The sequence below is a fragment of the Dipodomys ordii genome, unplaced genomic scaffold (assembly GCF_000151885.1).
Source record: "Dipodomys ordii isolate 6190 unplaced genomic scaffold, Dord_2.0 Scaffold175, whole genome shotgun sequence".
Classification (NCBI taxonomy): domain Eukaryota; kingdom Metazoa; phylum Chordata; class Mammalia; order Rodentia; family Heteromyidae; genus Dipodomys; species Dipodomys ordii.
Genome location: NW_012267391.1, coordinates 761167 through 773261, shown reverse-complemented (window position 1 = coordinate 773261; position 12095 = coordinate 761167). Strand labels below are relative to the sequence as shown.

Below are 12095 nucleotides of genomic sequence, written 5' to 3'. Positions count from 1 at the left end.
AACCACCAAATCACTCAAAATAGTGGTTAATACAAGGACTTAGAAGGAGAAAGAATGTCCAAAACACATTTCAGAAATGGCTAGTATTTTTTATTTAATTTAGTAAGCCTAAAAGAAAAACATAGGCAGTAACTTTTACTAGTAATAAAAAGTAATTCTACCAATCAACTGGTAATTAATATACTAATCAGAGTTGGAGAGTATTTACTAAAAGCAAAATATTTAGAGAAAAATAGACATTTATATAAAATTATAAAATGCTTGTAATAAGTGCATTTCAAGGAAAGCACAAACTTACTTTAATTTATAGAGCCAGTTAAAGCCTTAAAAATTTTAAGTGGAAATTTAAATGCAAAAATGTATAAACATTCTACAAAAGATGGTCATTCTTTCCTGAGTGTTCTAAAGCTATGAAACACAGATAGGAAGGTAGAAGTTTGGGACTGCTTTCTTAAGGACATTTCCTTTCTACACACTGCTTTCCTCCTTCTTCATATTCTTGCTTTGAAATCCACATCTGTTGAAAGGTGCCCTATAAAAATGAAAAGAAATACTATATAATTATACTTGATTTTGCTAACTCAAACCTTTAATAACTCTTAACCTCCTCCCTCCAAATAGTATCCCATTACTCTTATTTTAGCTCTATTCTAGAACCATCAGAAGGAAGATAATATTTAGCTTGACCTTTAAGGTTTAAAAGTGTTAGCCATTGCAACAATGAGATGTACAAGTCATTATGTCAAAAATGAACTTTACAACTTTGGTGGGGGGGGGCGTGGGAGGATTGGGTGGGAGGGGGGAGGATGGGAAGGGATGGGAAGGGGAAACAAAGGAGAGGCTACAATGTTTAATAAGAAATGTACTCATTATCTTGCCCATGTAATTGTAACCCCTCTGTACAGTATTTTCACAATAAAAAAAAAAAAAGTGTTAGCCGGGTGCTAGTGGCTCACACTTGTAATCCTAGCTACTCAGGAGGCTGAGATCTGAGGATCGCAGTTCAAAACCAGCCCGGGCAGGAAAGCCCCTGAAACTCTTATCTCCAATAAACCACCAGAAAACCGGAACTGGTGCTGTAGCTCAAGTGGTAGAGCGCTAGTCTTCAGCTGAAGAGCTGAGGGACAGCACTCAGGCCCAGAGTTCAAGCTCCACAACCGACAAAAAAAAAAAAGGAGTGGGGGGATGCCACATGTGTCTCTGTGATCGGGCCCTGTGTCCTGTGTCCTGGCTCGTCTCCAGTCACCATGGAGTCCCAATTCAGCTCTTCATTGGAGCTGAACTGGCTTGTTGGTATTGTTCTTGTTATTTCTTTCCTCTTTAGCCTGTTTCCTACCTGTGTTATGTGTATTTGGGTGCTGCAGGCCTTTGTAACAACTGGCTGCCTGCTAAGTGTATGATAAAGACTGCAATATTCTATATTTTTTTAAAAAAAGTGTTAAATTTTTTCACACCTGTCACATTGTGTAAGATTTAGAAGGGACTGGGAAGGTGGCTCAGTAGTAGAGCGCTTGCCTTGCATGCCTGAGGCCCTGGGTTCAATTCCTCAGCACCACATAAGCAAAAAGAAAAAAGCCGCAAGTGGCACTGTGGCTCAAGTGGTAAAGCGCTAGCCTTGAGCTGAAGAGCTGAGGGACAGCACCCAGGCCCAGAGTTCAGGCCCCATGACCAGACCTCCCCTCCCCACCCCCCAAAAAAAGATTTAGAAATGGCAGGCAAAGAGAGGGCTTAGGTGCCAACCTACAGCAAGAACAGAAATTGCTGGAGAGCCCGAGTGAAATATATGTCTTTTTTTTTTCTGTCGGTCATGGGGCTTGAACTCTGGGCCTGAGCGCTATCCTTCAGCTCTTCAGCTCAAGGCTAGTGCTCTACCCCTTGAGCTACAGCACCACTTCCTGTTTTTTTTTTTCTGGCAGTTTACTGGAGATAAGAGTTTCAGGGACTTTCTTGCCCGGGCTGTAATCCTAGCTACTCAGGAAGCTGAGATCTTGAGGATCATGGTTCAAAGCCAGTTCAGGCAGGAAAGTCCATGAGACACATCTCCATAAACCACCAGAAAACTGGAAGTGGTACTGTGGCTCAAGTGGTAGAGTACTTGCCTTGAGCTGAAGAGCTGAAGGACAGCACCCATGCCTAGAGTTCAAGCCCCACAACTGATAAAAAAGCAAAAACAAATGACCACTATTTAAGACATTTTGTTATATAGAACTGGAACTTTTTAATTTTGGTGCCAATCCAGGGACTTCAACTCAGGGCCTAGCTACTGTCCCTGAGCTTTATCGATCAAAGCTGGCTACTACTTGAGCCACTGCTCAACTTCCAGCTTTTTGATAGTTAATCGGAGATAAAGAATCTCATGGACTTTCCTGCCTGGGCTGACCTCGAATCTCGACTCTCAGATCTCAGCCTAATTCTGAATAGCTAGTATTATAGGCATGAGCCAAACAGCACCCAGGTAAAACTGGTGTTTTTAGGTCCTCCAGTCACTTGATAGTTAGAAAATGCAAAGATAAATGCAGTACTGTAATTTTCTTTTCTGTTACTCATGGGGTTTGAACTCTGGGCCTGGATGTTGTCCCTCAGTATTTCAGCTCAAGGCAAGCTCTCTACCATTTGAGCCATAGCACCACTTCCAGTTTTCTAGTGGTTTATTGGAGGTAAGAGTCTCATGGACTTTCCTGCCTGGACTGGCTTTAACCACAATCCTCAGATCTCAGCCTCCTGAGTAGCTACGATTATAGGTGTGAGCCAATGATACCTGGCTTTGTAATTATTTTTACTAATACAGTATTTCCAATGGTATATTTACATGAATTTAATTAAGAGTATTTTTTTGTCAGTTGTGGGGCCTGATCACTGTCCCTCAGCTCTTCAGCTCAAGGATAGGGCTCTACCACTTGATCCACAACACCACTTCTGGCCTTTTCTGTTTATGTGGTGCTGAGGAATTGAACCCAGAGCCTCATGAATGCGAGGCAAGCACTCTACCACTGAGGCCACCTTCCCAGCCCTTAAAAGTATTTTTGTAAAATAGCTTCTCTACTAACCAAAGAAGCTAGAATGGAGCCACCAATCCATGAACTAAACCTTCGTTCCACTGTTGTGTTATTTGCAATCAATTTCAACCGCATACTCTGAAATAGGGAGGAAGCAGTAAGATTAAATACAAGAAATCAACTTAGGAAATTAAATTTTGATAAACTTATTATTTTATGTTTTCCTGTGATTTAAGCATTGATTTTTTTTTTTAAAACAAGGTAATACTAAGACTAAAAGACACATTAGCCTATCATGGCTAGACTATTTCATGGAAAAGTTTTTAAAGATATCCTGATTACGGCTTTTAATAAACATGTAAATATAAAAAAACTGTTTAAGAAGACAAGATTACAACTTAAATTCTCCAGAAGATATACTTAACCACCATAAATAATATACTGTACTAAGTGCTTTATACATTATTTCATTTCTTTGACCATGAAGTACCATTATTCTAACTGGCCTTCCATACTGTGATCACCTAGGCCTTGTGCTTCAGCACCTAAAAGCCATTTCATAAGTTAGCAACCACTTGAACTTCAAATAGCTTCATGAAGCTATTCCTATTTGCTTCTCAATGTTTTTAAGAACATCTGGTTCACGGCATATTGAAGAATTTTCCTAGTACAGTAAGACCTTGTTGGGCAGAGTAATTTGTCTTCTTAGAACCTTACAGACTATAAGTATTAAATGAGCAAAATAAGACTGACAGAAGAGGAATCAGTAGATACTACCTAGGAAATTTTGATTAATAAGGGATATTAGATTTAATACCATACCTAGTATTACAGGATTATCTACTGTGTTTTTTTGTATAAAACCACACCATCATTTAGGATACACATGATTAAATGATAGCACTACAGAACACAAAACACTTACTGGGGGAGTTTTCTGAGAAAGCTCTCTGTTCAACCTATCAGTAAAACTCTGTATCAATGTGTTTCCTCCTGCTACTATCACACTGCCATAGAGACCCTAGGATTAAAAACAAGAAATACAGGTTAGTTCCAAATGTATGTGACAGTTTTAGGATTTTTTTGATGTTAAAACTTTGCACTAATTTTCCGCTTTAACTACAACTATGTTCTCCAGGTTAGTCTGGGATACATAGCAAGAGCCTGTGTCAACACAAACATACATCCTCCAGGACAATTTTCCCTTCTTTTTCTGAAAAATTTTAATTTCTATATAGAACTAGTATATTCAACCAGTTGTTCCCAATCCTAGCAGCATATATATTGAACTCACTCAGGGAGCTTTAACACCACCAACACCTGAGGATGGGCTCCAATAAAGATTTTATTGAAAACTCCTCATCTAGGGAGGTAGTTCAGTGGTAGAGTGTTTGCCTTGCATGCATGAGGCTCTGGGTTTAGCTACACGTGACCAGTAGTTACCACAATGAATATGACAGCTCTATATTTTTGTGTTGTTCCTTTTCAAGTATGTCACTGTTTTATGCATAAGTCAGTTGCACAAGATGGCAGCCTAACATAATATGGGAGCATTTCACTTGACTTAACAGAGACATCTTAACAGAAGACTGACACTTACTGGTCTGATGTCAATATCACACATTCCAACACTTGTGGTGACAACATGACTGACTCCCAACATTGTATTTCCCGATAACCCCTAAAACAAAAGGAAGCATCCACATTAAAGAACTTCAACTAGTAGAGCATACCTCCCAAAATGTAAGCTTTATAATCATTCAAACTCATTACAGATATGGGAAAAGCTCACATAGTTATAAAATAAGCTTTCAGACCTTTACATTGGAAGGGTCAAATAATCCTTCAGGAATTTTTAGTCGTTCTGCACCAAAATCACAGTTGTAACCATTGGGGAATTCATAATGAACAGTTGGCATTTGTGCTGCTACTCTGAAAACATTAAACAGAATTACACAGTATTATCCAGTGGTCCCCAATGTTAACAGAGTTACACAGTGTTGTTACACACATAGAATAAAAACATTATACAGAGTTACACACATATAACCAAAACAATCCTCTTCAAGGTAATAAGGAACTATCAATTTGTAACCAACTAATAGTGACTTTTTTTTTGTACTCAAGGCCAGCACTCTACCACCTAAGCCACAGCTTCACTTCTGGGATTTAGGTGGTTAATTGGAGATAAAAGTATTACTTTTAAAAGTATTACTTTTTGCCCAGGCTAGCTTTAAACAGTGATCCTGAGTAGCTAGGATTATAGGCATGAGCCACCAACGCTAAAAGTAACAATATTTTTTAGTGTATCTTAGCCCAACTTTGTACCTTTAAGCTAAACACACTATAATTTTTTTGAAACATGAAGACCCTTGCTTATGGAATACAGTTTAAATAAAAAAAAACATACTGTTCATCGTAAGTTGAATCTGACACTTGAAGTACTGAAGCCTGGAAATCCTGTATGACACACTGGATTAAAAAAAGGTTTAAGAAACAAATTGAGATGTGTGTAATGCCCGCTGTCATAACATATTTAAGTATTATTTTGAGTAAAAACCAATCACATTTTTGGGTGGACAAATCATTTCAAGATTATAAATCTACCCAGCAGGTAGTCTGAGAATCAAGAAATTCAATTATAAATATTTACATGACAAGCTCAATTACATGTTTATATAAATGACAATTTACATAAATTACAATTATATAAACCACATACAATTCAAAGATAACATCTATCAAACAATGACAAAGAGATTTTTTTTTTGGGGGGGGTCTGGTCGTGGGGCCTGAACTCTGGGCCTGGGCGCTGTCCCTCAGCTAGTGCTCTACCACTTGAGCCACAGCACCACTTCCGGTTTTTTTCTTTTTTGTTTATATGGTTCTGAGGAATCGAACCCAGGGCCTCATGCATTCAAGACAAGCGCTCTACCACTGAGCCACCTTCCCAGCCCTGACAAAGAGATTAAAACAACTAGGAACCATGTACCACACACAGTCCTGAGTAATTAAGCAGGCTTCAGAAATCATTTTCCTTTAAATATAAACTTACATTTATGGGGTTGGGAAGGTGGCTCAGTGGTAGAGCACTTGCCTTGCATGCATGAGGCCCTGGGTTCGATTCCTCAGCACCACATCAGCAAAAAGAAAAAAGCCGGAAATGGTGCTATGGCTCAAGTGGTAGAGCAGTAGCCTTGAGCTGAAGAGCTGAGGGACAGTGCCCAGGCCCAGAGTTCAGGCCCCACGACTGGACCAAAAACAAAACAAAACAAAAAAACCCTTACATTTAGAAACAAGATTCCATTACAAGAATATAATATATGTGAATACATTACATCTAACTTGTAATGACTGTACACAGTATGAAACAGTTAAAATTTTCCTATGGAATATATTTGACCTCTAGATTGATGTGAAAAAAATTGTCTAATATGCAGGCAAAACTATTAATCATCCTTACAATTTGTCCACATTCTAACACACACACATTCTCCCTTATGCACAGAAATCTCAAAGTGCAAAAAATGGTAGAATATAAACTATCTTGTAGTAAACTATGGCTCATATTCCTGTACTGTTAGATATCTATGGAATGACAGCTTATTCTACTAATCTTTTTCCAATGAAAAAAGAAAGCTAATGTGTATCACCTGGTATATATTAAGAAATTGTTTTTTTTCTTTTCTTTTCTTTGTTGGTTGTGGGGCTTAAACTCTGGGCCTGGGCACTGTCCCTCAGCTCTTCAGCTCAAAGCAAGTGCTCTACCACTTGAGCCACAGCGCCACTTTGAGTTTTCTGGTGGTTTATTATAGGTAAGAGTTTCATAGACTTTCCTGCCTGGGCTGGCTTTGAACCGTGATCCTCAGATCTCAGCCTCCTGAGTAGCTAGGATTACAGGCATGAGCCACCAGGGCCCAGCAAGAAATGGATTTTTGCTAAAAATCAATTGCTCTTTGAGCAATCACATACAATGCAAATGGCTAATGCTGGGAAAAATAAAGTAACCAAGACATAATAGCAGAGCTATACAAAAGCTAGTTTTTTTAGGCATTAACAAAAAAGAGTACAGAATAATGCTCGTTTCTACCCTAAACCCAAAATTCCTGTTATGTCTTACCATACTAATCTAATGAGTATGTAGAAGTTTATAAATACACAAATGTGAAAAGTACCCTTCTCTGTCCCACCCAAATCTACTAATTTTGTTTGTAAAATATCATTTTAGAGTTTGAAAATATGTGCTCATATTCTATTCCTACTCACATTGCACATGTAATTGTGCCAAGACCTGGTAACCTGTGGCAGCTTCTCTTTTCTTTTCCAATTTGCTGGAGATCCTTCACGAACAGCTTCCTGAAGAGTACCAAGAGCATGTGCTAAGTTAAGAGTTCCTGACACAGACACGGGGAGTTTGGAATAAATTTTACAAATAAAATTCAAACATTACTTACTTTTGATGCAATCATATATGGAGGAATCAATTCTATATTCATTTCTTGAAAGAGTTCTCTGCATTGCATAGTAATAAAATCTCCAGCAAGGGGTGATTTCACAATGCCTGTGAGAATCAGATTAAACAAGATATAAGTACAGACTGTCTAAATTTTTTGGGACAAATTATATACAATAAATAGTTCCTTCAAGAATTAATCAAATTATCCTTCAAAGCACACAAAAAAACATTCACCACTTTTAAATATATAAATTAAAAAGCACCCTTCTTTAAAAAACATATATGGAATCATCTCAATCAACCCTGGTTGCATAGTTACCTTGCTGAAGGACATAACCATCATGGACAGGAATTGCAGTGGTATGTGTGGCTCCACTGTCCAAAATCAGCCCAGTAGAACGACCATTAGCAAATCTAATTCAAAGCATTAAGGAAAAGAAAGGAGCGAGGTTCCTAAAAAGATCTATCTTAAGGGCAGGCTCTTATAATGTTTCAGAAGTCATTTTTAAATGTGGTTAAAAATGTGGGTGAAAATTAGTGTCTAGGCTTAAAAGCAAATTACATAGGCAGAACTTCCTAGGCAGAATGATGATATGAGGAACTCAAGAACCCTTTAATTGACCTGGTAAACATTAATCACAAAAATATCTCCAGAATTCACCAAAGAGTTTACAACAAATTGAGATGTGAAGTTTGTCAGTAACAGTGCAGAGGTGGGACATTTGAGCTAGCAATTACAACCATACTTGCAAAAGTCAGAACCACCACCTGAGTGGTTAGGCTGCTAATAAGCAAAGCAATGATTCCCACCTTCAATTTGATGGCACAGGCTAACTATTCCAGATGAATTTAATAGCTAGTAAGTATAGGCAGATTCCCTTTTCCACAGCTCAGGGCTGTAGAAGGCCTATTATAGGCTAGGATCTGAAGATTGTGGTTCAAAACCAGCCCAGGCAGGAAAGCCCATGAAACTCTCATTTCCAATTAACTACCAAAAATACCAAAAGTAGAGCTCCGGCTCACATTAGTACAATTCTAGAGTAAGTAGAGTTCTTGAGTAAGAAACTCAGGGACAGGCTGGCTGGGAATGTGGCTTAGTGGTAGAGTACTTGCCTAGTCCCAGTACCACATAAACAGAAAAAGCCAGAAGTGGCATTGTGGCTTAAGAGGTAGAGTGTTAGCCTGAAGCAAAAGAAGCTCAGGGACAGTGCCTAGGCCCTGAGTTCAAGCCCCAGGACAGGCAAGCAAAAAAACAAACAAAAAAAAGAATCTATAGTTAAGACACCTAAGAAATATATTAAATAGGAAGTGGAGCTGTGGCTCAAGTGGTAGAGCACTAGCCTTGAGCTGAAGAGTGCAGGGACAGCACCCAAGCACAGAGTTCAAGCCCCATGACCGACCCAAAAAAAAAAAAAAAGAAAGAAAGAAAGAAATATATTAAATAAATACAACATATGATCCTAGTTTAGGTCATGATCCAAATACACTAATTTTTTTTTTTAATTAGAAAGAAGCTGGGCTCTGTCTGTTATCTAGCTAATTCAGGAAGTTGAAACCCAGAGGACCATGGTTGAAAACCAATCCAGGAAAAAAAAAAAGTGTTTGAGAATCCATCCATCTTAAAAATAACCAGCGAAACATCAGGCTAGAGAAATGGCTCAAGTGGCAGCCAGCCAGGCAAGTAAGTGAGCCTTTGAAGAGATGAGAAAAAGGAAGCAAAAGTTATTTTCCTCCCTCCTCTTTTGGGTGGTTTGATACTAGGGCCTCATGCCTACTAGAAAGGAACTTTACCAGTGAGCTACACCTCCAGCCCACATTTATTTTTTTTTTTTTGGGGGGGGGGGTCGGTCGTGGGGCCTGAACTCTGGGCCTGGGTGCTGTCCCTCAGCTCTTCAGCTCAAGGCGAGTGCTCTACCACTTGAGTCACAGCGCCACCTCTGGTTTTCTGGTGGTTTATTGGAGGTAAGAGTCTCACGAACTTTCCTGCCCAGGTTGGCTTTCAACTGCCATACTCAGATCTCAGCCTCCTGAGTAGCCTAGATTACAGGAGTGAGCCACCATCACCCAGCCCAGCGCACATTTTTGCTTTCTACATAAGAGAAAGTTTATTTGGAAGTGAACAAAAGCAGTGAATGAAGTAGCAAGATTATTCCTCTAGAGAGCAGAAAAAGAGGAGTCCCTCCAGCCCACTATTTATGTATTTATTTATTTAGTCAGTCAGTCAGTCATGGGCCCTGAACTCTGGGCCTGGGCGCTATCCCTCAGCTCTTTAGCTCAAGACTAGTGCTCTACCACTTGAGCCACAGCTCCACTTATGGCTTTTTCTGCTTATGTGGTGCTGAAGAATCAATCCCAGGGCCTCATGCATGCAAGGCAAGCACTCCAGCCCCACTTTTTATTTTTTTTAAGAGACACAAAACAAAATCTTTTAGAGACACAAAATAAAGTTTCTATGATAAAACTATATAATGTCTGAGATTTACTTAAACATCAATAGGTTCAGAATCCTAGTGTGGTTGTATCTGATTCAATGTAACTATATACAGTATAAGTATGTACGGAAAATAGTTTTAACTGTGTTAATAAATACACAGGTGCTCATCATAATATTCTATATTCTATTATGTTTGAAATTTTCTATAGTAACAAGTTAAAAAATAAAACAATGTCCATGGCAACTAAATTTTTTCTACTAAGGGGTTTTCAGGTTACTATATTCTTCATCTAAATTACAATTATTAAACAAAATACAATCCAAATTCATCACATATTTCCCTGTGACTTGACCAAGTTGTTTTTTGTTCTCCTCTTGTCTCGTCTCCTTCTGTCTCCTCCCTCTTTCCTTCCTTCTCTTTTTTGCCCACCCTCTCCCTTCCTTTTTTTTTTTCAAAAACAGTTTGTATTACAAATATTTTACAGTTCAGGATATATACTTCTATCTCTCCCTTAATGTGTTTACAATAAACAAATGATGACTGGGTTCAAATTCTACTTTCTATTATATTGAGAGGGATGGAGAAAATAGCACCCTGAATTCATTTAATCATTGGTGAAAATCCTCCTTTCTACCCACCATTTACTTCTTAAACACATACACCAAAACAAAACAGTTAACAAATAAGATTTGTGTTGCTTTCCTATATCCCTTTCAGATCTTCTCATCTACTATGAGTTCAACAAGAAATACCAAAAGATGAATAGCTAAAAAAGCAAAGGAAAAAAAAAAACAACTTTTAAGCAAACAAGAACTGGCTCATGTTTTGTGTCATAGGTATATTTAGTAAAATCATATATACTTTCAGAGAAAAGTCCAGTATTACTCTTGGTAAGGATACGCTGTCAAAACTGCAGTTTTACACAAGAAGAATGCAGGGATGTTGTAGTGTTCAAACATCAGCTCTGTCAATTTCTCTCTCTTTGCTCTAGTATTCCACTTGAGAAAGGAAGAAAAAATGCAAATTACTATTTAAGCATTAAAATTATTTATAGAACCATATTAGCAACAGTATAAAACATTAAAAATAAAGAGATTTTTCATTTTTGTAATTATGTCTAGAAAACAGATCATAACAAATAAATCTGTCAGCTGCTATGAATTACAGAAATTAGAGTTTGCAAAGTACAGGGAAGATTTTTTTTTTTTTTGGGGTCCGGTCGTGGGGCCTGAACTCTGGGCCTGGGCGCTGTTCCTCAGCTCTTCAGCTCAAGGCTAGCACTCTACCACTTGAGCCACAGCACCACTTCCAGCTTTTTTCTTTTTGCTTATGTGGTGTTGAGGAATCAAACCCAGGGCCTCAGGCTTGCAAGGCAAGCGCTCTACCACTGAGCCACCTTCCCAGCCCCTCTAAGTATGAATTTTAAAACACCAAATTTTCCCACTTATAGTTGGTACTCATAAAATAATGAGAAGCTACTGGTCATTTATAATCATTCTGGGCATTTGTATAAGTCAGTCTAGAAAAATCTCATCATATGACTTCACAGAGATATAAATATAAAACAGAGATTATCTCCTTGAAGCACAAGAAATGATTCACAAACAAAGTGACAAACAGTCCAAACAAAGAGCTAAACCCCTGAAGGAAAGATAAATAAATAGCCACCCATCAGAACCCAATGGGATGGTTTGTTCTTTTCTGAGTATATTTATTGAAATAATAAAAGTTATAATACTATTTAAAATTAATCCTTCCTTTCTTTAAAGAAAAAAATATTTTTCAAATGAGTAGGAACCTAAAGTAAAAAGCAAGTACAACTAGAGAAACTTGGAAAAGAAAGTCTTTGTCTCACCGGTGCTTCAGACATAAGAACAGGATGCAGGCTGGCTTCTGATTTGACATGCATTTTATAAGTATGATCCAAAATTGCCTGGAAACTGTCCCAGTCTTCAACTAGAATGTAAGATAACACCTTGAAAACAGTGCTTAGCTGGAAATGAATATAGTATCTTTTTGAAGGATTGAGGGATTACTTTTATCATAGTAATATTGTAGCATGCATAACCTACTTATTTTACAGATCTGCTTCATAACACACTATTTTACATAAGAAGTCATCTTTAAACCATCTGGTCCTGGACTTTTCTTAGCTGGGAGGTCTCTTATTGCTATTTCTATTTCAATGCTTGATATGGGCCTGTTAAG

The 12095-nt window shown here is 38.1% G+C and overlaps 1 protein-coding gene across 1 annotated transcript in view; it reads right to left on the bottom strand.

Annotated features, from left to right (window-relative positions):
• Window positions 1-67: 67 nt before the first annotated feature.
• Window positions 68-12095, bottom strand: part of Actl6a (actin-like 6A) — a 26320-nt gene continuing 14292 nt past the window's right edge. The window contains exons 4-14 of the mRNA XM_013033704.1: window positions 11743-11843; window positions 10788-10885; window positions 7772-7866; window positions 7451-7557; window positions 7263-7352; window positions 5407-5468; window positions 4814-4928; window positions 4597-4677; window positions 3922-4017; window positions 3048-3134; window positions 68-532 (exon numbers count right to left, since the gene is read on the bottom strand). Coding sequence (XP_012889158.1) covers window positions 452-532; window positions 3048-3134; window positions 3922-4017; window positions 4597-4677; window positions 4814-4928; window positions 5407-5468; window positions 7263-7352; window positions 7451-7557; window positions 7772-7866; window positions 10788-10885; window positions 11743-11843 — 1013 coding nt within the window. The 3' untranslated portion in view covers window positions 68-451. The remainder of the gene's footprint in view (window positions 533-3047; window positions 3135-3921; window positions 4018-4596; window positions 4678-4813; window positions 4929-5406; window positions 5469-7262; window positions 7353-7450; window positions 7558-7771; window positions 7867-10787; window positions 10886-11742; window positions 11844-12095) is intronic.